The sequence below is a fragment of the Cryptomeria japonica genome, chromosome 8 (assembly GCF_030272615.1).
Source record: "Cryptomeria japonica chromosome 8, Sugi_1.0, whole genome shotgun sequence".
NCBI lineage: Eukaryota > Viridiplantae > Streptophyta > Pinopsida > Cupressales > Cupressaceae > Cryptomeria > Cryptomeria japonica.
Genome location: NC_081412.1, coordinates 85,962,927 through 85,987,719, shown reverse-complemented (window position 1 = coordinate 85,987,719; position 24,793 = coordinate 85,962,927). Strand labels below are relative to the sequence as shown.

Genomic DNA, 24,793 nt, shown 5'->3' with positions numbered 1-24,793 from the left:
TCTATACAAATTTGGTTGATAGTTTGAGGTTTTAAGGAGTATGAAAAATAAGAACATAAATTTAGGTAGATGGAGAAAAATAAACCAAAATTTCCAAATCTTTCAAAAACAAGTGGAGCTCGAGTAGGTTTACAATAGTTCAATCATTGAGTCTAATGAAGGAAGGTGGAAGAGGAAATTTGAGGGTGGGGATGGTAGTTGTAGTGTTTCAAAATCCCACCACTTGTGATAGGGATGATTTGGTGATGTAAAACAAGGAATAATATGATGCATAAAGGCATATGAGAGGTATGCAGATGTTACTGACATGAAATAAAGGGTCTCGCTAAGCCATGCAACATGCTCAAACAATTCACCACTACCTCTTCAATCAGATTTGCCATTGAGTCACAAATGCTACAATACACTTTTTCATGGCTTCCCCTAGGCTAAAGTCACATCTTCACCTTGCTTCACAACTTTGTTCCAAGTTGGGATCTTACAAATTTATAGATGGGCTAAGTTTTAAATTTCTTTGTTCTATTAGGGATGTAGAAGTATCCTATGTGGAACCTCTTCCAAGTAATGGGGACCTCTTTGTCTAGTTGAGTTTGAACTCCTTTTAGAAGATAGGAATCTTGTAGAACAACAAGATTCTATGCACATGGGCATCCTCTTGGAGAGGATAGTTGTTGGTCCAATAATCTAGAAACTCCTAAAATATGGTGGGAAGTGTGACATTTCATGACTTGCCCCTAGAGAAAAGTATGCTAGGTGGAGGGTAGAATAGCTCACTAAAGGATCCATGCCTATTTGATTGAGGGAATCATAAATTTATTGCTAAAAATCTTGAAAGTGAATGTTAAAGAATCTTATTCATCTCCTCTCCAAAAGAAAGAAGAAAAGCAAATGCCTATTCAATTTAATAATAATAAAGGTATAAGTAGAGACTTTTCTTTTTTAAAGACGAAATACTAGAAATTAGGATACTTCCTATTGCTAAATAATAAAATATAACAAATATATAGAAAGATAAAATAAAAAAAGAATGCAAGGAAGAGATGTGGAGAGGGTAGAGGAAGTGGGTGTCTTGTAGAGAATTAGATTGTTAGCTATAACTTAAGTAAGAGCATGCACATGGATTTTGAAATCTTTTGAAAGTTACTATTGTCATTGTTATTCACTTCTCACCAAAATTACCAAGGTAAGAAAATAAATGAACATAAGCACATTTGAATGCATAAAAACTTTGTATTGTTAAAAATTTATTGTGTTCTATTTGAATTGCTAGGTATATTTGCTTTAGTTTCCTTATATTACATATTTCTGAACAATGATTGATGATTTTTACTTATTTTTGGTTGGAACAATGTTGATAATATTTCTAAAAGTTTTGATTAAGTTAATTTTTTTTTTGAGTATGTGTACTTGTAACATGTCATTGCTAATATTTACCCATCAAACCATAGAGCATCATACCACCATTATATGTTGTTTTTAAGATTTAATGTTTTCGCTACCACTACTCTTACAAATTAATTGTTTTAATCAATTGTATAAACATACAAAATATAAATTATTATAACAAATCCATTACACATCTAAAAATATTAATGTTAATTACTATTATATAAAAATCTTAAAAATCTTAATATAATAATCAAATTACACCCAAATTAATAAAAAATATTAAAAAAAATTAATACCTAAAAGCTACTAATTTGTACCAAAATACCAACCATTGAGAGAATGTTAAAAACTAACCAGCCTACAATGGTATTGAAAGAATGTTGGAAACTAACCTACCTACAGTAAAGAAAATTCAAATGAAACATACAACGGTAATGAAAATTCAAATGGCATGGAGCGGGGAAAAGCATGTGAAGTTGACATTATAATCCTTGGCATTTTTAAGGCAAGAGTTTGTCTAGTTCAATTACATCACAGACCCTCCACAAATCATCTTTCTTCATCTTCTGGAGCTTGTCCTTCAATTTCAATTTTCCCAAACTCTGAAAACTGCAAAACATCCCTCTTAAAATGATAAGCATTTCCGCGCCTTCCATAAAGAAGATCGTGAATGATTTCCAGCATTTCATTACCTCTGGTGAATTTATATGCCACATTTGAAATGTTCTTAAGCTGTGTGCCTTTGCCCTGTTCAATGATGAATTCTCTGGGGCTATCCCTAATGGTGGAAATGATGAATTCTCTGGGGCTATCCCTAATGGTGGAAGGATCAAAGGTTTTTGCAGGCTTCTTTTCTCTCACAGGCCTATCCAGCGGAGTAGTAGGCTTTGAAAGTAAATCCTCGGTTTTCTCTTCTCTGAATTCTTCAGCCATGTCGAGATTCGAACCTGTGAAGGCTCAAACCCTGGAATTAAATACCTCTTGTAGCTTCGTTCAACGAATCGGCATCAAATATGGACATACATGTTCGAATTTAAAATTTGTAAGCTAATACATAATTTATTAACTGTCAAATATCATTTATTGTTTTGATTTGTTACACCAAGATGCGTTAATCACGTTTATGAACAATATTTAACTCTGAAAACTCCCTGGTCCATCTGTTCATGGTTTTTATCTATTATTTGTTTTTTGGTTTTTAACATTCTGGCTGGTAAAAGATGAAGAGGCAAAACAAAGGATCAGAAAATAGCAACCGAATGAAATCAAATTTCCTCTTCCAGGTAATTCTTTGTAGAGTATCTTTATTTTTTTACATATCTGTGGTAGCAGATGAAGCATCAGAGCAATGCATTGTTTACCCTGCCCAATAAAACTGTGCATTGACAAACACCCTATGAAATTTAATAATAGATCGCTCAAAATGACATGAAAAATTGACCTCTCTAAGATTTAATTCTTTGCATTAATTTTGGCTATCATGGCATTCTGCTTCATTGAATTCATGAGGCTAGGGCACAAAAGCACCTCTAAACATTCTTGGAAGTTGTTATCTCTGAATGAGACGAAAAAATTATATATATATATCGAAGGGTAGAGTTAGGGATTTGAATTCGTTAACAACTTCCAGATTAACTGAACGGGAATGATACCAGTCCCATAGCCCGCTGAATCCCTTCCCGTCCCAGCTTCTCCACCACTACCTCCAATAGCTTTATTGAAAGTCATTTGCCTTCCATCGGTAAACTGCTCCTGCCTTTGTATCTACTACTGCAATGGGTCTGCTATTGGTGGATAAATAATTGCCTCTGAACCTATGTACCTGGTAAGCCCCTAGAGAATGGCATTGGCCCTCGATCTCGATCTTGAACTGCGGGTAGGACTGATTATTTCACAGGTATGGACTATATACCAATCTAGTAGTTTCCACCTTTGCAACGAGGCGGAAAAGGAGAGAAGATTTATAGAAAAAATCTAGAGAAGAAATAGGAGCCAAGCCGTTGTGCCTTCGAAAACTAAAGATAGCTGAGTTCTTCATTCTTTATTCCGCTTTAATCTTTAAAATATGCATGAAGTCCTTTGAGGTCAGATTTAATTTATTCAAACAACTTGTAACTCTACTAATCATGCATATTAGTAGATATGATAGGTCACGTGCCACTTGGAGATAGCTGAGATTGCGTGTGTAGTAATGAGTTTAAAAGTCTGTTAAATGTTTGCTTGCTGAAACATTGAATGCTCTCCCCAAAATATTATTAGGACTGATTAAAAATGACATCATAAACTAAACATAGTGGACTCTTATTTGCCAATGAGATCCTATTTTGATTTAAAGCATTCGAGTCATTATTCAGTGTTAGGTGCTCAGAAGCATCATTGCCATTAGCCAAATAATCTGTGACTTTGTTTGCTTTTCAAAAGCAGTGATTAAACAGTAGAAGTCAAGAGAATGTAGTAGTGGCTAGGCTGTTAGTTTTAGCAATCAGATTAGCAGTATAGAACAGAAAATCAGAATAAAGAGCAACAATATTTTTCTCAAAATTTCTTCTCTCATCTTATGAGAAGAATGATATGATGCAATCGTTATGATTTACATATGGATCCTTTAATTCTTTCTTATTTAAACAAAGTTGAAGCAAGAAAGTTCATGATTAGTAGAGGTAATAGGTTGTGTTTATTGGTTTCAATAGGTTGAAGTTGTCAAAATTCTCAGTCTTTCTTCAAGTAACAATTGAATTCAAAAACTTCTTATGAATAATTTATGTATAGATTTGATTTAATTAGGTCATGAAATTGAAGTAAAGTTACAATCTGTTGAAGCGAATTTCAAAGCATCAATTAGGTCAGAGGTAGAGTTAGCCTCAAGTTCCTTTTCTAGTTGAAGAAGAAAAGATTTCATATGAACAAAATTTGTAAACTCTCTTTTATCAGTTCTTTTCTTCATTCTTTTTGCACACAACAAAGGCATAGGCTGTAACTTATTTTCAAAAGTTTTAAACTGATATACTTTCATATTTTCAGTATTGTAACCAAAAAAACTCCTTTTGATTCAATAAAGAGCAACAAAATCCTTCTCGAAATTTCTTCTCTCATCTTATGAAAGAATGATATGATGCAATCGTTATGATTTACATATTGGTCTTCAAAAATTTCCTCTACTGGTTGCTCAAATGCTGACATTGATGATAGCACCACCTCGAAGTGTTCTTTTCTTTCTAACTCTGTGACATGCGCAGGGGTTTGAAAACATTTTCTCACAATTCTAGGCATCTGAGCAACACTTGTGCCAAGCATTTAGGCATTCAATTTCATGTCCATTAAGATAATAATTTTTGTTGTAGCTGGAAATAATAATATTTAGGCATCTCAATGATGGTTGAAACTTGAAATTTATGTTTATTTCTTTTAAGTCTTTCCCAACGTTAAATTTATGGGAATTTAAAAATATCCAATAAGAATCCAAACCTTGGTGGCCATTTTTTAAACCTCCTTATTCATCTGTCTCTACAAATATTTATTTTTTGTCATTGGAATCTTACAAGAACTGTGTCATTTTTTGTATAACTAAGTTGAGAAATTATGGTTTCTTAGCTTGCCAATTCAAAACTATTTCTCATGGGGTGCGTGACATATCTATCAATATCTTTATTATCTCATCTGAATTTTGTACAAAACACTTGATTTTGGTATGTCTTAGTTAAACTTTGTACTTTATTACCTTACCAATTCAAAATCATGTTGTACAGGGTGCTTGATTCTGTATTTATTATTTGGTTGTTTATAAAGTTATATTTATCATTTAAGTATCCAGCAACCTCTACAAACATTTGTGTGTGTTGTGGTGGTTGTTTGAATCTCTTCCTTAGGATTTATGTCTATTGAAGTAGACAATACCTTGGGTCGGTTCCATTCAGGATTTTGATTTTCTCTCCTGAATATGTGTTTTTCTCATTTGCACAACTGGTAAATATGTGTTTTTCCCTCCATTATAACCTTTGTTATTTGTGATCCTGGGTACTTGTGAAATGAAGTTTTTTACATAAACTATTGCAGCTACTTGTTCATCTAGATGCATATTGAATTTATTTTAAAGCACAACGTGCACATTCGTAATTGGTGAAGCCAGCTATGATCATCTTGATAGTAAGAAAATTAAACTTGAAGTGTTTCTCCATCTCTGGCACTTGTTTAATGTATCTGGATATATGCTAAATTGCATCTAGTCATCTGTAAGGACAAAATCTCTTTAAACTTTTTTGCCTTGCCTATTTTTTCCCTGACAGCTATTTTATAAGTCACCATATGTCATCTCATCTTCAGAAAAAGTTGTTTATAGTTCCCTTTTTAGATATTAAATACCCATTGTTTGTCATGTTGCAATTTTTAGATCAATCCCGCAGAGTTGACATAAATTGACCTTTCATCGCACTTTTGTTCATCTACACAGAGTTGACAGGAAATTGACATTTTCTTCATACTTCCATTCGTACTCAGAATATTTACACAGGTGAGTGCAGTATTTTTCCGACTGAATATTTCATACAACTAAGTAACATAATACATTTTTCTGTCTTTGAAGGGTCGAGGGATTTTTGCCCTCCAAATCTGAAGTGGGTTTTAGTAGCAATTTCAGTTGTGTAGTAGTTTTTCCTTTATAGGATAACATACCTTCATTCGTCTATATGAGGAAAATTTATTGGCTTGCAACTTAAGTTTCAAACATGAACAGGATTTTCAAACATTTGTAGTTTTGAGCTTGTTGCCTCGATTCATCTGATACCAAATCCCTCTAATTTTTATGAAAGGAATGTGTTGTTGACCTAGTGTACACTGTACAATTTGAAATTTGAAAAAAGGTCCCCTAACAGTTTCAGTTCCCAACATAACTTAAGTTGTTCTATGGAATATATTGCTGGCCTAGATACCTTAGCAATTTCAGTTCCCAGTCGATTTTGGTGGGTAAGATGTCCACAAGATTTTGGGAATAATAACTTAAGTTGTTCTCTGGAATTCACTCTAGGTTCTCATTTATATGTTTAGACTTTTGAGTGTATAAGTGGGATTCGGTAGAAATTATAAATAAGGTCAGGATTATAAATACTAAAATGGACTGGTTTGTGAACACACCACAGTCTTGGTATGCACATATGGTGATAAAAATGTAAGTTTATGACTCTAAAATTAGGGAACAAAAGCTTACTAGTTTTGTATTTTTGGATTGGATGATGCATCATACTGGACAGAGGCCTAAAAAAGATGTTAAAATACTTGGTCTAGAATTATGCATGAGCATTTTACTCATTCCTTTTTTGGGCTTCTATTTGCAGTTATTTTTACCTGATCTTGCAAATTATGGAGCCACAAAGTAATTTGGGCCGAACATATCCATGAATCTCATCAAGGTGGGTATCAATGGCCATTCTAGAACAATTGAACAATGGAAGCAGATGGGAGATGCAGAGAAAAGGGTAGTAGTTAATTCAGAAATAAAGTGAATTACGGAGGGAATAGTACTTATGCAACAGATTGCCTTCGGGTTTGAACAAAGTCTTACAACTTATGTCCAGTCGGGTGAGTGCGGACTCTTTGACTGGAAACTCTTGTTGTTCTCTTATTATTTATTTTAAGATCATTGACTGCAAAAATATTAAGTATCAATTTATGAATCTCTGATTTTTTAGCCTGTGGTAGGAAAAATATGGTAATACTAATACTTTAAGTTATGTTGTTATTCCTGTGGATGAAGGACTTCTCATATGATAAAGGTATAAATATACTGTAGTTTGCAAAATCTTAAGATTATGTTAAACAATTTTACACTATAAGAAATTTAAATTATAATTCTTACTCTATAAGAAATTTAAATTATAATCCTTACTCTATAAGAAATTTAAATTATAATTCTTTCAAAAGTAGTGAAAGTGGAGCTGAAAATTACAATAGCTCAGACTAGTCCAAATTTGTTGACAAATAAAACCAATGGGCACTAGCATAAATTGTTGTAATTCTGAAATACTCTCATTTGTTGTACTACTGTAATGACATATGAAGTGACTGAACATACAATGACTTTGTTGCGTGTCACTGATGGATTTTTTGTAGATTGAAATACCTATTTGAAGTTTTATCTTTTGCATTCTTTTTAGATGCATTTGATTTGTTTCCAACCTATCAGAAATTGGCATCTAAGACTCTAAGTTGGGGAAAGGCCAAGCCTTACCCATCTTTACTCAATAAGTTACAATTGAGAATGATAATTATTGGGAGCAGGTGATTATGCCTATTTTTGGTCTGTGTATTCCATCTGTTTTCTGCTGCTGTATCTATATAATTTTGTTTCCACATTTGGGAAGTGTTGTTCAGTCATTAATTTAAGGATTTTGTCCATGCTCCAACTTAAATTGCAAGTTATTAATTTTTCAGTACGAACCTTTCAAATTCTTGTTCCACATTATTAGCTTTAAATCTGTCTTTTGTAGGTGCAAGTGATCTCTTTGACTGGTTAATTTGTGATCAATGTTATGACTGTTAAAGGATATTTCTTTGCCCTTGTTCTTGATGAAGCCTTGATACATATTCAAAGGTCTCTTATGAGTGTCTAGAAGTGAGTATTCTTTTGGTGAATGATCCCTCCTTATGTGCTGACAACCTACTCTACTCATTTCATTGCCATTGTGGTCTTTATAATTGCTGCACTTATTGGATTATCACAGAGCTTTGAGTGTTGTATCCTTCATGATTGATAAAGAGATTTCTTTGAAGAGCTCTGTCTTTTTCTATCTCCGTGTTCTGTACCTTATCCTTCTTTGGGTTACTCCAAGGTTATAGACCCTATACTTGAACTGTCATTGCTATCTTGGAGGATTGCGATCTTTGTGTTTGTGACCATTTATATACTGTGACCTCCTTAAGACCCCTTTCAAATAGCATACCTTGAAAAAGACCTTAACATTGGTGCTCTTATCCTTGAGACTGTCTTTTTTGAATCTCTGCTTCTTGATATTTGCATTGTGACTGTCTCTATACCATGGGTTTTGGCTTCATAGCCGCTATTAAAGTCTTTGTGGCTGTGTTTGGGGCTTTCCTGTGTATATGGGCTCCTATACTCTGGTCTCCTTACCAGATTCTTCTGCTGCTATTGAGCTTATGGTCTTCCAAACATTGATATCACATAGAGAACAAACTTCAGAGGATAACATTTAGGGGTTTTGACTGTACATTTAGCGTATGGGAATCCTAGGCTTTGTCCTCATTTTTTTAATGAGCAGATATAACAGACTTTTATTCCTTAATATGCATAGAAAACCATAATAAAAAACAGTATGGACATGCATCTCATGATGTATACAATTTTTTTTTCCATTTCTTTTCAAAGTATGAGTTAAAAGATGAAACCCTACCTCTATTCGTGAGTCAACTCAAACTTGAACTGTTATTTGAGGCTTTGCAATTCCTTTCCCCACGCATGGATCTCTTGTAGCATAAATTTTGATTGAAGACTGCCCTTCTGCTGCTCGTCAACTGATTGTCTCTATTTGTTTTTCCGAAGATCATCCCTTGTGGTTTTATGGGAGTGAAATAGGGAGGCAAAAGGCTTTGCACGTGGTCTTATTTTCATGTGAACAAACTCTGAAGCATCTTTTGCATGCCCTTGAAACTGGCATTCGTCAAATGAGCCCTTCTTTTACATATGAACTGAAAGTATCTTTATGATGCGCACATGATTTTGCTCCATAAGTATCTATTGGTGGTATGGTAATCTCTGGCAGCCATAAGCAAGCTGCAAATCATGGATTCTCTCATGCAAACTAGGCTTCTTGGAACAAACTTGAGTTATTTCTCTTCTTACCCGAGTTAGGCTTAGCTTGAACTTGGAATATGTGAAAAAAGGTTGAATAATGTTCCTTCCAAGTATTTCTTTGAAAATTAACCTAGTTGCTCTTTTTCTTTTAAAAGAGTTACATTGTCTCCTTTGGTAACTTGTTACTCTTCTCTATAGCAACTGTCCAAACCTTTCCTTGACATTACTATTCACTACGCCTTAAGATGTATTCCTATTCGCTCAAGATCAAATGTTATCTTTATCATGACTATCTTGACTTTGATCTTTACATGCTGCTCAGTTCACCGCTTCGGATCTTAGTTTTTTAATAATGTATTTGCCTCTGAAGATGTACCTGACTTTGGACTGAGAACCCTATTCTTTATTGCTTTGACTGTAACTGTATTTGGTCTTATATTCTCTTTGAAGCTTGATGCTCTGTTTTGGATTTAGAGGTCTTTGGTCTTGTATTGACTCTTCTAATGGGCTATGAGAGTCACTTGAATCTCTACCATATCAGTGTGACAACCTCTGTCTTACACTTACCATCCTGACTGTTTTTGTTACTGTTGCTTGAGAGTTGAATCTATTCTTTTGTTTAAACACATATTGACTGTGTTAAGAGCTACTCTTGGTTGCGATCTTATGTGTCAAGGTCTGCCAACTTATTCTTTTGACCATCCTTTTCCTTTCATGTATGGCTATGATATCATGAGTTGAACTCTTGTATCTTGAATGATATCCTTCTTTCATTATTTATGCTCTGTGTCTTGGCTGCCTAATAACTGCTATGAAGACTAAATTCTGGCATTTAACAGAGTCTCACTACTGGGTCATGACAGTAACAAGGTGTTTGAGTACCCTGATCTTTCATTGTTGTGGCTCATATGGCTATATCCTTCTATAGACCCTTGCATCTATAAAGACTAAAAACTCTACCTTTTTTGGTGCTATTGAACCCTTATGATGGGTAATAAGTCTAAGTTTTCCCTATGTAAGGGCTTATATGTCTTTGTCCTATATGCCAAAACAATGAAAGTGAAACCTTTCAAACGGATTATACAGTCATTATACCAGCTCACTATAGTTTCGATGCTAATCTTTGAGTCTATATCCACATTTTGATAGTAGTGCTTTCATCTCAAGACTCATGCAAAGACAGTAAATAGTGTATTTTGATTGTGAGAATCACATATGAATATGGACAAAGGATTTGGTTTGAATATTCTTAGCACAATGCTCTTTTACTGTACTCTTCATAACAATCAGACTATCCTTTATTGGCATCTCTGTCCATTATACCCCTGTATGCCTGTGAGACCTTCCCTTGGGCTTTTATCACTTTTTCATCTATGCCCATGGTGTCCAGGGCTATCAAGGCTTGCTCTGTTCTTTTGAGTTTGGTATGCTTTAGTGTCACTGTCAAATGTTATGATGACTGCAAAAACCCTGTAACTCATGACACTGATGACTGTATCTATGACAATTTTGCTATCTTTTCTAGGCATCTGTGACTTTTGACTATACATGGTGATTATGCTCTATTGCTTGCAACCTTCTTCTCCAGGATCTGTTCTTTGAGATTCGATGAATCTTTGAAAGCCCTAGGACTGTTACATAATCTATTTTCCTCTGTGACAATATGGGTTCAATGTGCTTCTACTTTTATTGTTTGCAAAACAACTATCCTTTGAACTTTGTAACCATTGATTCCTCTATGGCTATCATGATATATGCTGCTCTTTTGTGCCTAGCTTTGATGGTTGAACCCTAAATACATGAGGCAAATAGTTCTTCCCTAAACTGAAATAAAAAGGAGGTAATAAAGAGATAGAGAACCTGTATGATGTATGCATGATCTTTGCGTGGGATATTAGTAGTTCCTATGGTCTTTGCTTAATATCCTCCATGCATTCTCCTTAATCACTGAAGTAAACTGTCATGTCCAAAATCCCCTCAAAATGGCTTTTAACTGCTTTGAAATGTAGGAACTGCTTCTTGCATGATCTTTATTACTGCTCCTTAATGGATCCTGGAGGATGAGATGCAGATGAAGGTGGGTTTACATGCAATATTGTACTGTTAAAACTCCATTTCCATTAGAAAACAACCAGATGAGAAATTAAAACTCAAGGTTAAATGAGAGGAACCCTAAGTTCACATATGCAAGGTGGGTAAAGGTCAGAGTTGCCGGAAACTCCTTTGTCCCTCCTCGGGAACGCGTTTCCCCGTATCCGCTCCCGTTTCTGAAATGGATACGTATCCGATACAGCCCAGATACACGTCGAATATTGTACCCACGCATGCCCAAAAATGCTTGATTTCCAACCATGCTAAATACTAAGGTGATTTGATTTTTAAACAAAATTGACGTAAATCTTCCTAAATTTAATTTTAAAAAACTTCATTTACGCATTTTAAAAAAAAAATGGTATTAACAAAACCTACACAAAATGAGAAAGAAAAATTCAGTGACCCATTTTTTGAGTTATCTTCCAATGCAACTCTTCCATTTTTGCATATTGTAAAATGTTATATCTACTTATCATTATTTATGTAGCAATTATGTGTCTATATTGCTTTTGAAGTAATGAAAATCTCCTCGAATAACTTAGAAAATTGTGTTAAATATATGTGTATGTGTTTTTCATGAATGGCGTGTCCAGCCGTATCCATATTGGGGGTATTAAAAAATAGCTGTATCCGTATCCGATACCGTATCCGTATCGGATACTATATCCGTGTCCATGCAACTTTGGTAAAGGTTGTAGACGTCCTCATTCTACATGGATAACCTTTTTCTTTTCAACTTTCATCTCCCTCCGATGCTATGCAAAAGATTATCTTGCTTCAAATCAACGTGGGAATACATTTTCTACCCCTTCATTAACCTTCTTATAAGACATGAGCATTCATGACTTTGGAGTTTTTCTATTCCAAATATAGAAGAAGTATAATGTTTCAAAAAACATTTTCTGCCATAACCTGAGGCATTGGCATCATTTTGACCTCTTAAAAACATCTTAACCTCTCAAACTTGTACATAAGACCACAAAATTCAGTAACAAATTATTTTTAACCTGAAAGCGAATAACAGGTAACAGGTCATCTTTATTATAGGGTTGTCTCAGGTCTTCCCTCAAAGATATTTATGAAAACATATGGGAATACCTTCTTAACACATTTTTTCTTTTGCAGATGACACCTTAACTGCTATTCAGACACTGATTTCTACTAGCTCATATGGAATTATGCATTCCTTGATTGGAGGAAAACCTCTGTTGATTCTTGGAGTTGCAATCCCACAACTCTTATGTATACATATATGTATATCTTTGCAAAAGACAGGGGTGATTTGGGACAAAGATTGTTTCTTACATGGATAGGATCGTAAATATGAATAGTCACAGTATTAGAGAATTCATATAGCGAGCACTATATATTGTTTCCTTTGTATTTTGATACATGTAATGGGATCTAGAAGATGGTCATATAGTGTATTATTTTAAGGGAGAAAGTATTTTGTAAAACCTTTATTGATGGAAGGCATTTTGTGTAGGGCTTGTGTGTGGACAACACTGCTGCTATTTGTTTTTGCAATTTTCAGTTCCTGCACAATCATCAATACGTTTAAAAGATTAGCCGGAGAGGTCTTTGGCATGTTAATTGTTGTATTATTTCTGCAAGAAGCTATCAAGGTATATGAAGTAATTTTCATCATAATCTGTCGTGAAGTTTTCACTTCTTACTGATTTCTTTTTTTTATTGGGAGGATAAACACCTCAAAACACTTTTGGAAGCCTGTACCACCATGTACATCAATTATATACATGCTTTCTCTTAGAGTTAAGGACTGTGGGGTATTCATATTGTTAAATTCAAGACATGATCTCAGCTTCATTGTTTCTGATATACAGTTTTTTTACACAACAAGATTTGATCTTTTAGTAAATTCTTTACATAACATACTCATTGATCAAATATCACTTGAAACTGAATTCATATTAAAAAAAATTGTATTTTTTTTTTTAATCTGATAAAACTCTCTTTGTAGGTTATGGTAGAAGAATTTTGCATACTCGAAAACGGTGATCCCAATCATGAGCAACTGAAATATCCATGGTGTTTCTCAAACAACCTATTTGGGATTGTTTTGTCTTTTGACCTACTGTTCACATCATTGAAAAGAAGATGAGCTCGATCATCTAGATATGACACAGGTAATTTTACTTTAATATAAGATTTGGGTGATCAAAAAGTTTCTTGCTCAAGTTTAAGTATTGATTGCTTTTTTAAACATGGTTGTTGAGAAGTTTCTTAGCAGATTATGGAGTGCCCACGATGATTGTTTTTTGGACAACAATCTCATACAGTGCATATGATAGTGTGCCTGTTGGAATTCCTAGAAGGCTAATAGCCCAAATCCCTGGGCTCTTTGAGCTTCATCCAATTGGAGTATGGTTAAGGTAGGTGGAGAGTCCTCTTTTCTTTGAGAGATTCATAGACCTCTAGGTTTTTAATTTCTTTAGTATCGGTTTAAACTATTAGTTTTGAAGGTTTTCCACTGGTGATTCTTCTTACAACTTATTTTGGTAGGATATGCATAAGGTCACATGTTCTCAACCATTCGTTGAATTTAAAACTCACTACTAAACCAAAGGGTGTTTTGAGACCTAAGATTCCAAAGGGTAAAATTATTCTTTAAAGGGTACTAGCTCAATAGAAGAGCACCTGTTTTACAAGCAGAATGATGGTGGTTCAATTCCATCATGCCCTAACGTGAATTAATCAATGATATTGTAGGTTATATTTAACAATATTGATTTATCTGAATAATGAGCTATTTTAAAAAATTCATTGTTTTATATCATCTCTAGATAGACAAAAGTGGTTTTCTCTCTAAACACAATATTTTTATTGTCTTAAGAAAGACAATAAGTGGGATTCAAGACACATATTATCTCTATACACATATGTCTCTATAGAGACAATATGTTTATTATTATAGATATAGTCTCTATCATAGTTAAACTACTCGCGACTCGGCTCGACTCGCCAAGCCCTTGGGAAAAAAACTCGGCGAAAAACTCGGAAAAACTCAGCGAAAAACTCGGAAAAACTCAGCGAAAAACTCGGCAACTTAAAAACACGCTTAAACTTAGTAAAAAATGCATTTTTTTTGCAAAATTTAATGAGAAGATGCATCCAATGAGTCAATAAATGATAACACAAAAGAAACAAGCTGATTCTAGATATATTTAAATGTAAAGTGTCTACAAAATCGCATCCTCATGAGGAATGTTGATGGCTGGAAGCCTGGAAGCAAAATAGTAAATTACTAAATAGTTTTTGTAAAAACAAAAGTAAATACATCATTACAAATTACAATTACAACTTCCTCTTCCCAGCTCTAGCAAAAGCTTGGGGAGAGGTAGAACTAGAGGGTCTAGACTGTCTAGTCGTATAAGTCTGCTGTGGGACTGGGCGTGACTGTGCCTCCTTGCTCGGTATGGTTGATTGAGACTCATCCTCCATCCTGGATGAAGCTATGTCTCCACCTGCTTCTGGCATTGGCAATGAATCCTCATCCTCATCCTCATCCTCATCCTCCTCAATGTCATCCAGCCTGAAACCAAATCCACCCTCCTCCTCCATAGCCTGCCTCTCCAAATCAGTGATGTTAGTGTCGGAAAACAATGGAGGCTGCTCCTGTGATGTCCAATCACTGTAAGGATCTATATCATCCAAGTCAATTGGACCACCTTCTAGTTCCTCTACCTTCCTTACGTGCAATCAAAGATTATATTGCACATAGACAAGGTCATTGAGCCGTTTCTGCGCTAACTTGCTCCTCTTCTTCGTGTGGATTGTTTCAAACAAGCTCCAATTGTGCTCACAACTGGATGAACTGCAATGCTGACATAAGACTCTGAGGGCAAAGTTTTTGAGATGTGGGGTGTTTCCACCCCAATTTTGCCACCAAGCATCTACAAAATAAATAAAATGGAAAAGTTAGTAAGCAAAGAGAAAAGCGAAAACATAATTTATCAATCATTTTAGTCTTTAGATCCCAAAATCCAAATGGCAAATGTTATACCTGGGGTTTGAGTGGTTCTTCCTCTCCTAGCCAGCTTTGAAGAGAATAGCTTACCCCTCCCTCCCTCGTAATTTTGGAGCTCACTCACAATGAGGTCTCTCTCCTCAACATCAGGTACCATCCTCTCAATGCATGTACTGAGGCCCTCCATGACTTCTCCATTCGAATCTGAGTAAGAACACCCAAACCTAAAACGAGGGTTGAGGAAGTACCCTGCTGCATGAATGGGTTGGTGGAGCTGATTGTTCCACCTCCTATCAACAATTTCCCAAATGGGATCAAATTTGAGCCTATCCCCCTTGTAGTAATTTTTGATAGACTCCTTGGCCCTATCCATGGCCTCATAAAGATATCCCATTGGGGTTTTATCCCCATCCACCAAGTGAAGAACTCGAACCAAGGGCTCTGACACCTACAATTGAAAAATACAAATTACAAAAAGATCAAAATTTAAATAATGAAGTTACAAATTAGTAATGAGAGATTTGAATCAAGAATAACTAAAATTAAAAAATTAAAGTTTTGAAGTAATTCAGTAACAACCTTCACAATCTCTGTAGCCCTTTGTGCAAATTGGCTGTCGAAGACTATGCATGCGACAACCTCTCCTTCAGGCTTCTTTGAATAAGGTGAGTTAAGCCATTCTCCACTCACAAACATTTGTTTCAAAGAAGTCAATGCAGCTAGAATGCTTTGCAACGTCAAGAAAATCGTTGCAAACCTTGTGACACCAGCTCTAACCAAATCTTTCCCTTGCATGTGTTGTCTCATCAAATTTAGGACCCAAGGGTGATTGTAAATATATTTGGTGATCCTCCTTGCATCTTCCACAACTTGAGTCACCCACTCAAGTTTTCCTATGTCCTCCAAAAGAAGGTCAAGGACATGTGCTGCACAAGGTGTCCAAAAAAGAGTGGGGTGCCTCTTTGGAGGATTCTTCCTGCAAAAGAAGAATTTATTCTTAAGAAATATGCAACCAAGTAAAACAAAGCCCACAACAAATGAAAATATTGCTAATGCCTAAAGGTGATAATTCAAAAGGATTCTACCTGTTGACACATATGCTGCTGCATTATCTGTGGTGATTTGCACCACATTCTCTACCCCCACCTCCATGATGACATGCTCCAACATTCCAGCCAATGTTTCTGCATTTTTCACCTTGCTGGAGGCATCAACAAATTTCAAGAACACTACATTGTCTTTGCAAGCGACCAAAAAATTGACGATGGTGCGGTTCTTGCTATCTATCCACCCATCAGAAAGAATGGTGCAGCCATAATTTGCCCATTCAATTTTTTGATCCTCCATCACTTATCTTTCTCTAGCAACTGCATTTGTGAGCAACCTGTAAGTGCAAAGTGAAATTAGGTCTTAGTACACAATTTTGATTTAATAAACAAGAAATCTAAAAAATAATTAAAAATGAAATCAAGTGGACTATGTAGTAATTTACTAAACTCCCACTCAAATCCCTGCGAGAAGGGGCCTTGTACCCCTTTCTTGAAACTGTCATAGCAGTCACCAAATTCAGCCAATAAGCATTCTCCGCCACATTGAATGCAATGTTGTTGAAGTACCAAAAATCCGCAACTGCAATGTTAGTTTTCTCATGTACCTCCTTATTCCATCCAGTGGCCTCGAATGATGGTTGTGCTCCAGGTGTGTTCTTGGGCACAAAATAATCACCTATCGACCCTGATCGTTGTGATGGATGTGGAACAGTGCCAGGTACTCTACTAGAGGAAGCATAAGCAATGGGCGAGGTGATGGTGGGTTTGCGGATACGTGGGCCACACCGAGAGCCCACTATGCCCTCAAGTCTTCTTCTTCCTCTTCAAGGTCAATAGAAACACCTTGAGATTCAGCTATGGCTGATCTCATGGCTAGCTTTGCCCTCTCCCTTTGCAATTTCTTCTCTTCCCCAGCTGCAAGTAGGGCATTCATTTGTCTTTTTATTTCTTCACTAGTCCCAGGGCATGCTCTAGCATCATGCCTATCTATTTCTGCAAGGTGGTATTTGAGGCGGTTGATGCCTCCATGAAGTATTCTCTCACACTTTATGCATATAATTGATCCAGGATCGGGTCCCTCATAGGCATACCTCCATGCCCCATCTCTAGCACCTCTAGGACAGGTGCCTATATATCTAGATGGGCATGGATCTAGTGGCCGTTGCTCCCTTGCCATGATTAATGCTTACTTAACCTACACATACAAAGTGAAAAAAAAAATTAACATTTTAGTTAAACAATTTAGCACTAAGCAAACTATCTACATTAGTTTAAATAAATTTAGACATCATTTGAAGTTTTTTTAAGAAAAAAATAGGGTATGATTTGTTTTTTTGAAAACTAGATTCTTCAATAAAATTGTGAAAATTCAACAAAACTTGTTATAAATCTTGTGTAAATAACTTAGAAATGATTTAGACTACCTAGGAATCATTTGTAATCAATTTAAATGCAACAAAAAATAAACAAATTGTTTTAAAAAAGGCATAGAAAAAAATAAAAAAACTTACCTGGGAATCTGATTTTCCCTTCAAATCCCCTTCAAATCCACTTGGAATCACCCAATAATCACTCCAAATCACCTTACAAGCCCTTCCAAGTGAGTTTCCCCCTTCTCAGCCCAAAACCATACCGAAAAACAAAAAATGACTGTATTTTTTGCCGTTTTTGGCTGTTTTTGTTTAAAACTCGCCGAGTTTTTGGCAAAAACTCGCCAAAAAATCGGCGAGTTTTCCTGGGGAGTAGAAGTCATTACTACTCGCCAAGTCCAAAAACTCAGCGAGTTTTCGATGAGTGTGTCATCCTTGGTCTCTATAGAGACGAAAATTCAATTGTCTCTCAAGAGACAATAATATTGGTGTTTTTGATTGTCTTTATAAAGACAATTTTTAAGACAATAATTTAAGACACTTGCTTAAAGACAATGTTTAAGACAATACACAAGTTTTATTTTGTCTCAAGTTAAGACAATTCACTCAAAAATTGTCTCAAATATTGTCTTAAAACCCCCCTCTATGTAGCAGTGCCTAAAAGTGCTCTTTTCTTTCTAACTCTATTTGTTCACCTTCAAGGATGCTTAATAGTTCTTCCTTTAGTACAACTTGTAGTTCTTTATTTGATTTCTCCTTTTATAGCAAGGATGAATGCTCACCAAGGACAATTTCCTCTTGATTAGGTATTCAGCAAATGTTGGGATTACAGTTGCAGTTGCAAGCTACAGTAGGTAATGGCAAGTGTTGTTAGGAATGCTGAAGGAGAGGAGAAAACTTTGCATTGGATCTAAGTTCTTTGGCATAATATACTGGACTAGGAGGTAACAACAATGCTAATATTGGAGATAGCTCTAAATAGTATAAATTTCTGTAAGAATTCCAAACTTGAATCTTACATTTAAAACTAGTAGTAATCTAAACCTATAGATTCAGGAGAAAATCTTTAAGTTCAATGCATAGTAGCATTCCATTTACATGCCATTCAGAGAGCAAATTGAAATTGTGAATAAAATACAGTAAATATGTATTACTATCCTGTAAATTTTATTGACAAAACTAATTATGAACATTGTTTATCAATTGAATACGCTGTACATTTTAGTGACAAAACTAGTACATTCTCCTCGAGATTGCCATTTTACTGTAAATCATATATTTCACAAACTGGGATCTAGACATTGTATTTGCCTAGATATTTAGAACTCAGCTCTGCTACCAGGCTTTAGATTCAATCCCAATGAAGAAGAGCTCGTATTTCACCATTTGAAGAGGAAACCACCATTGAATTAACGCCCTGTAACTATGAACCTATAAGAGATTAGAAATATAGGGATGCAAAAGAGCCTGAAGATAAAACTCACAGTTTTGAAAATAATTATTCGGAAATGATGTTAACCAAAATTATTTTTAAAATTCACCAATTCTATTTTTAAGATTTTTATTTGTGAATGACCTGGTAAACTAAACTTCTATTTATTTTAGAGGAATGTGAAGCATGACACCTAGGAATAACATTGTTTTGGACAATGCAATGGTTATTTTGGAAAATACAACAGAGGCGACGAAACTTATTAAGTAGTAAAACTACGAAGGCATGCCCTTTAAATAAAAGGCAAGGCCGCGAATACTTTAATTAGAGTTTTAAAGTAAAGATCCAATATAATACCCAAACATCGAGAAAATTTGGTAGATGTGCATAAACATGCAAATATATGTGTTTGCCAAGCATACACACAAACATGCATGCACATATACATGCATGCATGTGCAAGAATGAGAAGACTACTACTATTCTACTTTGGCTTTAATAATAGAAGAACCCATGTTTTCAATTTAGAAAAATAAATAAGGTCAAGGCATAATTTTCTCTACTTCCTGTTTGAAATATAAAATACCATCACAATAATTTTTGATACATCACAAGAATAACATCTGCAAAATCAATTCAAATGAGAGCTTCAATATTGAATTAGGATGATTACTTGGCTTCATACTTACAAGTTCCATTGCTTGGTAAAACCAATAATTGAACCATCAAAACTATGCCCATCAGCCTAATTGAAATTAAGTTAGTGTACAAATTTCAACAAGAACTAATGCCAAAACTGATAACCGAGAACATTAGTCACAATAATTTAAGGCAAAATAATTAGGAAGAAATCGTTAATACTCTCCAGTCTCCCCATCTTCATTTCCATTGGACATGCTTCTGAATTTTTTTTTGCAGAAGTAGAAAGCCCCGAGAAATTATGGTTTGGAGTTTGGCCAACTACGAGCCAATTAAACATAAAAACCAGAAATTAATTTTCATGCACTATAAAAAACATAAAAACCAAATGATAGTGAATGTCTTTTATTATCTTCTCGCACAGTTCTCTTGGACTGAACTAATTGCAAATAGAAAACCATTTTTCCACCATATTTCTAGGTTGTGTGCCAAGACAAAGAGCTCTACAGAATTTATAGGAATTTATCAAAACATTTTAGAAAGGGGATTTTCATCATATCTTGAACTTGCCATTGCCCTAGCATACGTGTATCTAAAACCTGGAAGCATTCACAAAATGTTTCTTTTTTTCCATAACTTTTCACTGCATTTTTCTTTTATGTTTTAATAATTAGAGTGCTCTGTTTTTTAATAGAAGTGCTTTGTTTTTGTATATATTTCAGAACTGTATCAAATACAGATTGTATGGCAGCTTATTCTAAAATAGCACAATGGTCCGTCTTTTATAGAATTTGCAATCCATAAACTAGCAGTTAGTTACCACGATGTAATAACAACAATTAGCTTTTTCTAACAATAATGAATTCATATTGCATTATTTGTCTAGTATTCAGAGTTACTCGGGGACGCGTCCCCGACCTGAAAACCCCCGTCCCTGTCCCGGGGACGTTTCGGGGACTTGGGGACGGCCAGGGGACGTTTCCCCCCGTCCCCAAATTGCCCTGTTTTTTGAGAGGACGTCCCCGAAACGGGGGGACGCTTGTCCTAGCTCTGGGGGACGTCTGTACGTCCTGGGGACGGCTGGGGACGGCTGGGACGTCCCCAATCCGTCCCGGGGACGGCCAGACGTCCCCCATTCTAAGGCCCTTAAAAAATATTAAAAAAATTTAAAAAGTTGTATTTTTAATTTTTAATTTAAATTTTCTAATAGCAGCTCCTTATTAATTCAAATTGTTATTAAAAATAAAAAAAATTAAAAGATAACATTAATTAAATTTTAAATTTATTAATTTAATTCATAATTTTGACAATGAAACTATATGGCAGCAGTGTAGCCTTTGGGCATTTTGACACAGAGATTAGAAAATAATTTTTTTAATTTTTTGGGCATTTAGTAGTGTAGTCAATAGAAAAATAACACCCAAAGCCTTTATTAAAGAATAAGTTTTTTTGGCCTCGCGGGGCGCTGCCCCTCGACCCCACCCTATATTGCGACAGGGAGTGCGCAAGGGGCGCTACCCCTTGACCCCACCTTGGGGGCGCTGCCCCCAAACCCTCGTTGAAAAATATGGGGGGAAACTGCGTCGATAGAAGTAGGGAAAATTTAACCTCCGAGTCTATTGATATGCATATTGACAATGTGAATGAATTGAAATTCTGATTTATGAATGCATAACTGCATATTGTCTATTGAGTATTAACAACGTTGTATGTTCAAAATTTACATTATAAAATGTTTTCAACTTTTCATAGTATCATACACATGCTATATCCATGTTTTATTGTTTTCATATGAATATAATGTATGTATGCATGCTTTATCTATGTTTTCATATGAACATTTAGAATTTTGAAATTTTCCTATATATTTTAAATTTTTCCTATATTTTATATAGCCGTCCCCTGCCGTCCCCAAATTTGGCAAAAAAATTTGCCGTCCTGGAAACGTGTCCCGTCGTCCCCTGCCATCCCCGTCCCGGAAACTCGGGGTAACTTTGCTAGTATTAGAACTGGTAGTTAAATTAGGCTATCTAAACTGAATAATGAAAACTATGAAAACTATGTTAAACTAGGGAGCTAACAAAAACAGATTATACTCTAGTCCAAAGAAGATTTGCATGACAATAGTATGGTGATTTGCATGTGGTGAAAAACACGCAGAGTTACTCCTAATACATGCACAGATTCTGGTAAAGTAAAATTAAATTAAAATTATAAGAAGCAAAATATTAGAAAAAACACCGAGGCTCTCATGAACACATAATTAAAGTTAAAAAATGAAAAAAATCCCTTACCATGGTGAAAGAACAATGTTAATCCAACAAAAAAATCTGATAAGCATAAATAGGGAAGGAGAAAAAGATAATTTGAAAAGAAAATATTGGTATATGTGGTGGATTATTAAGTAATGGGAAAATGAACAGAAATATGTATATAATCCAAGAATGAGCAACCGGATGAAAAAGGACAATTATAGCAGCCACAACAACCATGGTAGTTGAAGAGGGGCCTAAAGCCACCTGTTCTAATGGGCAAAACACTTGTGGAGTATGCAAAATGTGGAACCAAAGCCAAGGCACATGGACTTTTAATCAAATGTTGTCATTGTTCATTTTTCTGGAATATTTATTAATTGAAAACCTAAAAAAGTGGACTATTAAACAAATGTTGTTGTTGTTCATTTTCCAGAATATTTGTTAACTGAAACCGAAAATATCACCAGCAAAAATACCCAGGGCCAATCAGAAAAAAGTAGAAAAAAAAGATAAATCAGTTTAATGAAAAAAAACAATCCAAACCATAGATAGCACAGTTTCCAAAGCAGCAACTAATCGCAATATAGCTTCGTGAAAACATTAGTCTCTGCCAAAGGCAGGGACTAATAATCCTCAAGTAGTGAAAGATATTTGATAGTTGATCGTACCTTTCTAGGTGTTCGTAGTTTATTTGGCATGCATGTGACATTATGGGCCATTATGGTGAGCTGTTATGTAGTCAATATTTGAAATTAGGGAATTGAGGACAGGGTTGAGGATTAACTCAAATTAGAGAATTGAGGATCAGAGTTGAGGATTAACTCTTCCCTCTTAAGGTATGCAAAGCTTTAGATTAATAGGGATTAAGGATGACGACACACTAAGAAACAACTATTGAATGAGGAAAGTTTGACAAAGGAAGGGCACTCGAGGAAGAGTTGTTAAGCATAACTTAAACAAGGTATCGAGGTTAAGGGCCAAAAAAATGTATTGAGGAAAATGAATAGGAATCAAAGATCTTATAGATTATCTGCTAGAATGAATATGAATCATAGATCTTACTATAGGTTATCTTTACTCAAATAACTAATGGATTGTTTTCCTTGTTTGAACAAATAGGAATCGTAGATTGTTTATATATAAACAGTTGATTATATTATGATGATAATAATATAAAATAGCCTACCTTTGAAGTTGTGAGCCCTGGTTTATTCATCCTTACTATTATTATCTTTGTTGCTTTTGACGTGGCTTACTCTTTATGCCATTACGATGACAATAGTGAGCATCACATATTAGATCTAGGATGTAATTCAATGTTTTGCTAAAATTAGTATAAATTTGTAGATATTAAGTTTTAGATTTGACCACTTCAAAGGATATTTTTCTCTCAATTCTTTAATTTTTCACACTGTGTTTTATTTTTCTTGAGAATAAATATTTTGATTTGTTTTAATTTCTTATAGATTGACTCATATTTATGTTTCAGCCATTCATGGCACTGGCATTGGATTCATGGGCCCATTTCTCATGCTAGTATTAGCACTTCTCACAGACCATTGACAACAGAGGATTATTGAGCTGCATCATCAACTTAGGTTTTTCCTTTTGCCCTTTTATTTTTCCTTATTTAAAAACTTAGGGTGTGGAATTTTGTCTTTTGCATGTATTTTTGTATTTATTTTATTTTATTTTAAGTACTTTTTTGTCAAATTGTTATGATTGACAATCAACATCTAGGATTTTCCATGGATGGTAATAATTACAAGGAAGTTGCTATCATTGAAGTTGATGTGTTTGGTGAGGTTGATGTGAATGATTAAACATGAAACCTGGTATGTACATGTGCTTGATGTTTAGATTGTTTTCATGATCACGTTGTGTGACCACCATGCTTTGTTCTGTGTGTTTTTTGTTTATACCCCTCTATGATGAACTTTTAAGAGTAATTTTATAGATTTGGGATCTTTAATATTGGTATGCATTTCATTGCTTTATTTTGTTGCTTTGAATATAAATGAACTACAATAAAAATTGAGATTGATAGATTAAATCATTTATGTGATAATTTATTAAATTATAATATTCTTTCCCTTATGTCTATAAAAGATGTCCAAAACACATCTGTTTTGTCTAACAAATTGAAAGCCCTTTAGAAAGACATTTCTCATATTGACTATGATACAGATCAAATTGAGAGAGAGAGCTTAATCTGCAACAAGTACTCCCTTGATCATAATCTAAGCAAGCAATAACAAATTCAAACATGTTTATTTTTTTATTTTACAAAACAAACCATATCTTACAGTTTGCGATGCTGCAAACATCATTTGTATTCAAACTCTCTAAACACTCGTTCAAAATAGTTTTCAATATATTTGAAATTGCAACAAAGAAAACTTTGAAATTAGCCCTTAATATTTGTCTACAACAAAATTCTCTATGTCATGAAGTATTAAGAAGGAAAATTGTTGTTCTTTTATTGAAACTGGAAGGAATTGTTGATACAAATTCGAAAATGCTTCTAAAATTTGTGTTACAATGTTATTCATCTTGAAAGAGATTGGAAAAGCTACAATAGGCTAGCCGAGAGAAAGAAAAGAACTAGGAAAGAATATAAAAGAAGCCTTGAGAGTAACTGAAGAGAAGCCGGTGAAGAACTGTTTGTGCCTCTCAAGACTGAGCTCTAACTGATTGTCCTTTCTTGCTTCTATCTTTATCTTGCATGATTGATTCATCCTGGGTCAAATTTGGTGAAGAATGAGATAGAGAAAGG

At 34.8% G+C, this 24,793-nt stretch overlaps 2 protein-coding genes across 10 annotated transcripts; one reads left to right on the top strand and one right to left on the bottom strand.

The window, feature by feature from the left end:
- Positions 1-1,800: 1,800 nt before the first annotated feature.
- On the top strand, positions 1,801-23,847 carry LOC131038468 (uncharacterized). 9 transcript variants are annotated; one of them, XR_009358757.1, is made up of 8 exons: positions 1,802-2,431; positions 2,610-2,672; positions 5,837-5,896; positions 6,717-6,960; positions 12,771-12,909; positions 13,266-13,431; positions 13,525-13,677; positions 18,498-18,890. XR_009358757.1 is itself a non-coding variant. In XM_059210103.1 (3 exons), exons 1-3 carry the CDS (start codon positions 2,060-2,062, stop codon positions 5,840-5,842), a joined length of 441 nt encoding a protein of 146 aa, XP_059066086.1. In that variant the 5' UTR covers positions 1,803-2,059; the 3' UTR covers positions 5,843-6,696. The 9 variants fall into 9 exon arrangements, 1 of the variants encoding a protein (XP_059066086.1); XR_009104489.2 differs by lacking the exon at positions 13,525-13,677 and adding an exon at positions 23,507-23,847 and having other exon boundaries at positions 1,806-2,431; positions 18,498-18,635; XR_009358754.1 differs by lacking the exon at positions 13,525-13,677 and having other exon boundaries at positions 1,801-2,431; positions 12,410-12,909.
- LOC131038467 (uncharacterized) lies at positions 14,487-16,896 on the bottom strand. Its single transcript, XM_057970908.2, has 5 exons — positions 16,770-16,896; positions 16,358-16,656; positions 15,852-16,248; positions 15,309-15,720; positions 14,487-15,198 (listed from the first exon to the last, which is right to left on the bottom strand). Exons 3-5 carry the CDS (start codon positions 16,077-16,079, stop codon positions 15,005-15,007), a joined length of 834 nt encoding a protein of 277 aa, XP_057826891.2. The 5' UTR covers positions 16,080-16,248; positions 16,358-16,656; positions 16,770-16,896; the 3' UTR covers positions 14,487-15,004.
- Positions 23,848-24,793: the final 946 nt, after the last annotated feature.

What these genes read in the sequence shown, in the direction of transcription:
- LOC131038468 (XM_059210103.1), top strand. Translation starts at nt 2,060, where the DNA reads ATGATTTCCAGCATTTCATTACCTCTGGTGAATTTATATGCCACATTT. An exon ending in CATGTTCGAATTTAAAATTT is followed by an intron (nt 2,432 to 2,609) that starts GTAAGCTAATAC and finishes GGCTGGTAAAAG; the next exon opens with ATGAAGAGGCAAAACAAAGG.
- LOC131038467 (XM_057970908.2), bottom strand. Translation starts at nt 16,079, where the DNA reads ATGAGACAACACATGCAAGGGAAAGATTTGGTTAGAGCTGGTGTCACA. An exon ending in GGGCTACAGAGATTGTGAAG is followed by an intron (nt 15,721 to 15,851) that starts GTTGTTACTGAA and finishes TTTCAATTGTAG; the next exon opens with GTGTCAGAGCCCTTGGTTCG. An exon ending in AAGAACCACTCAAACCCCAG is followed by an intron (nt 15,199 to 15,308) that starts GTATAACATTTG and finishes TTTATTTTGTAG; the next exon opens with ATGCTTGGTGGCAAAATTGG.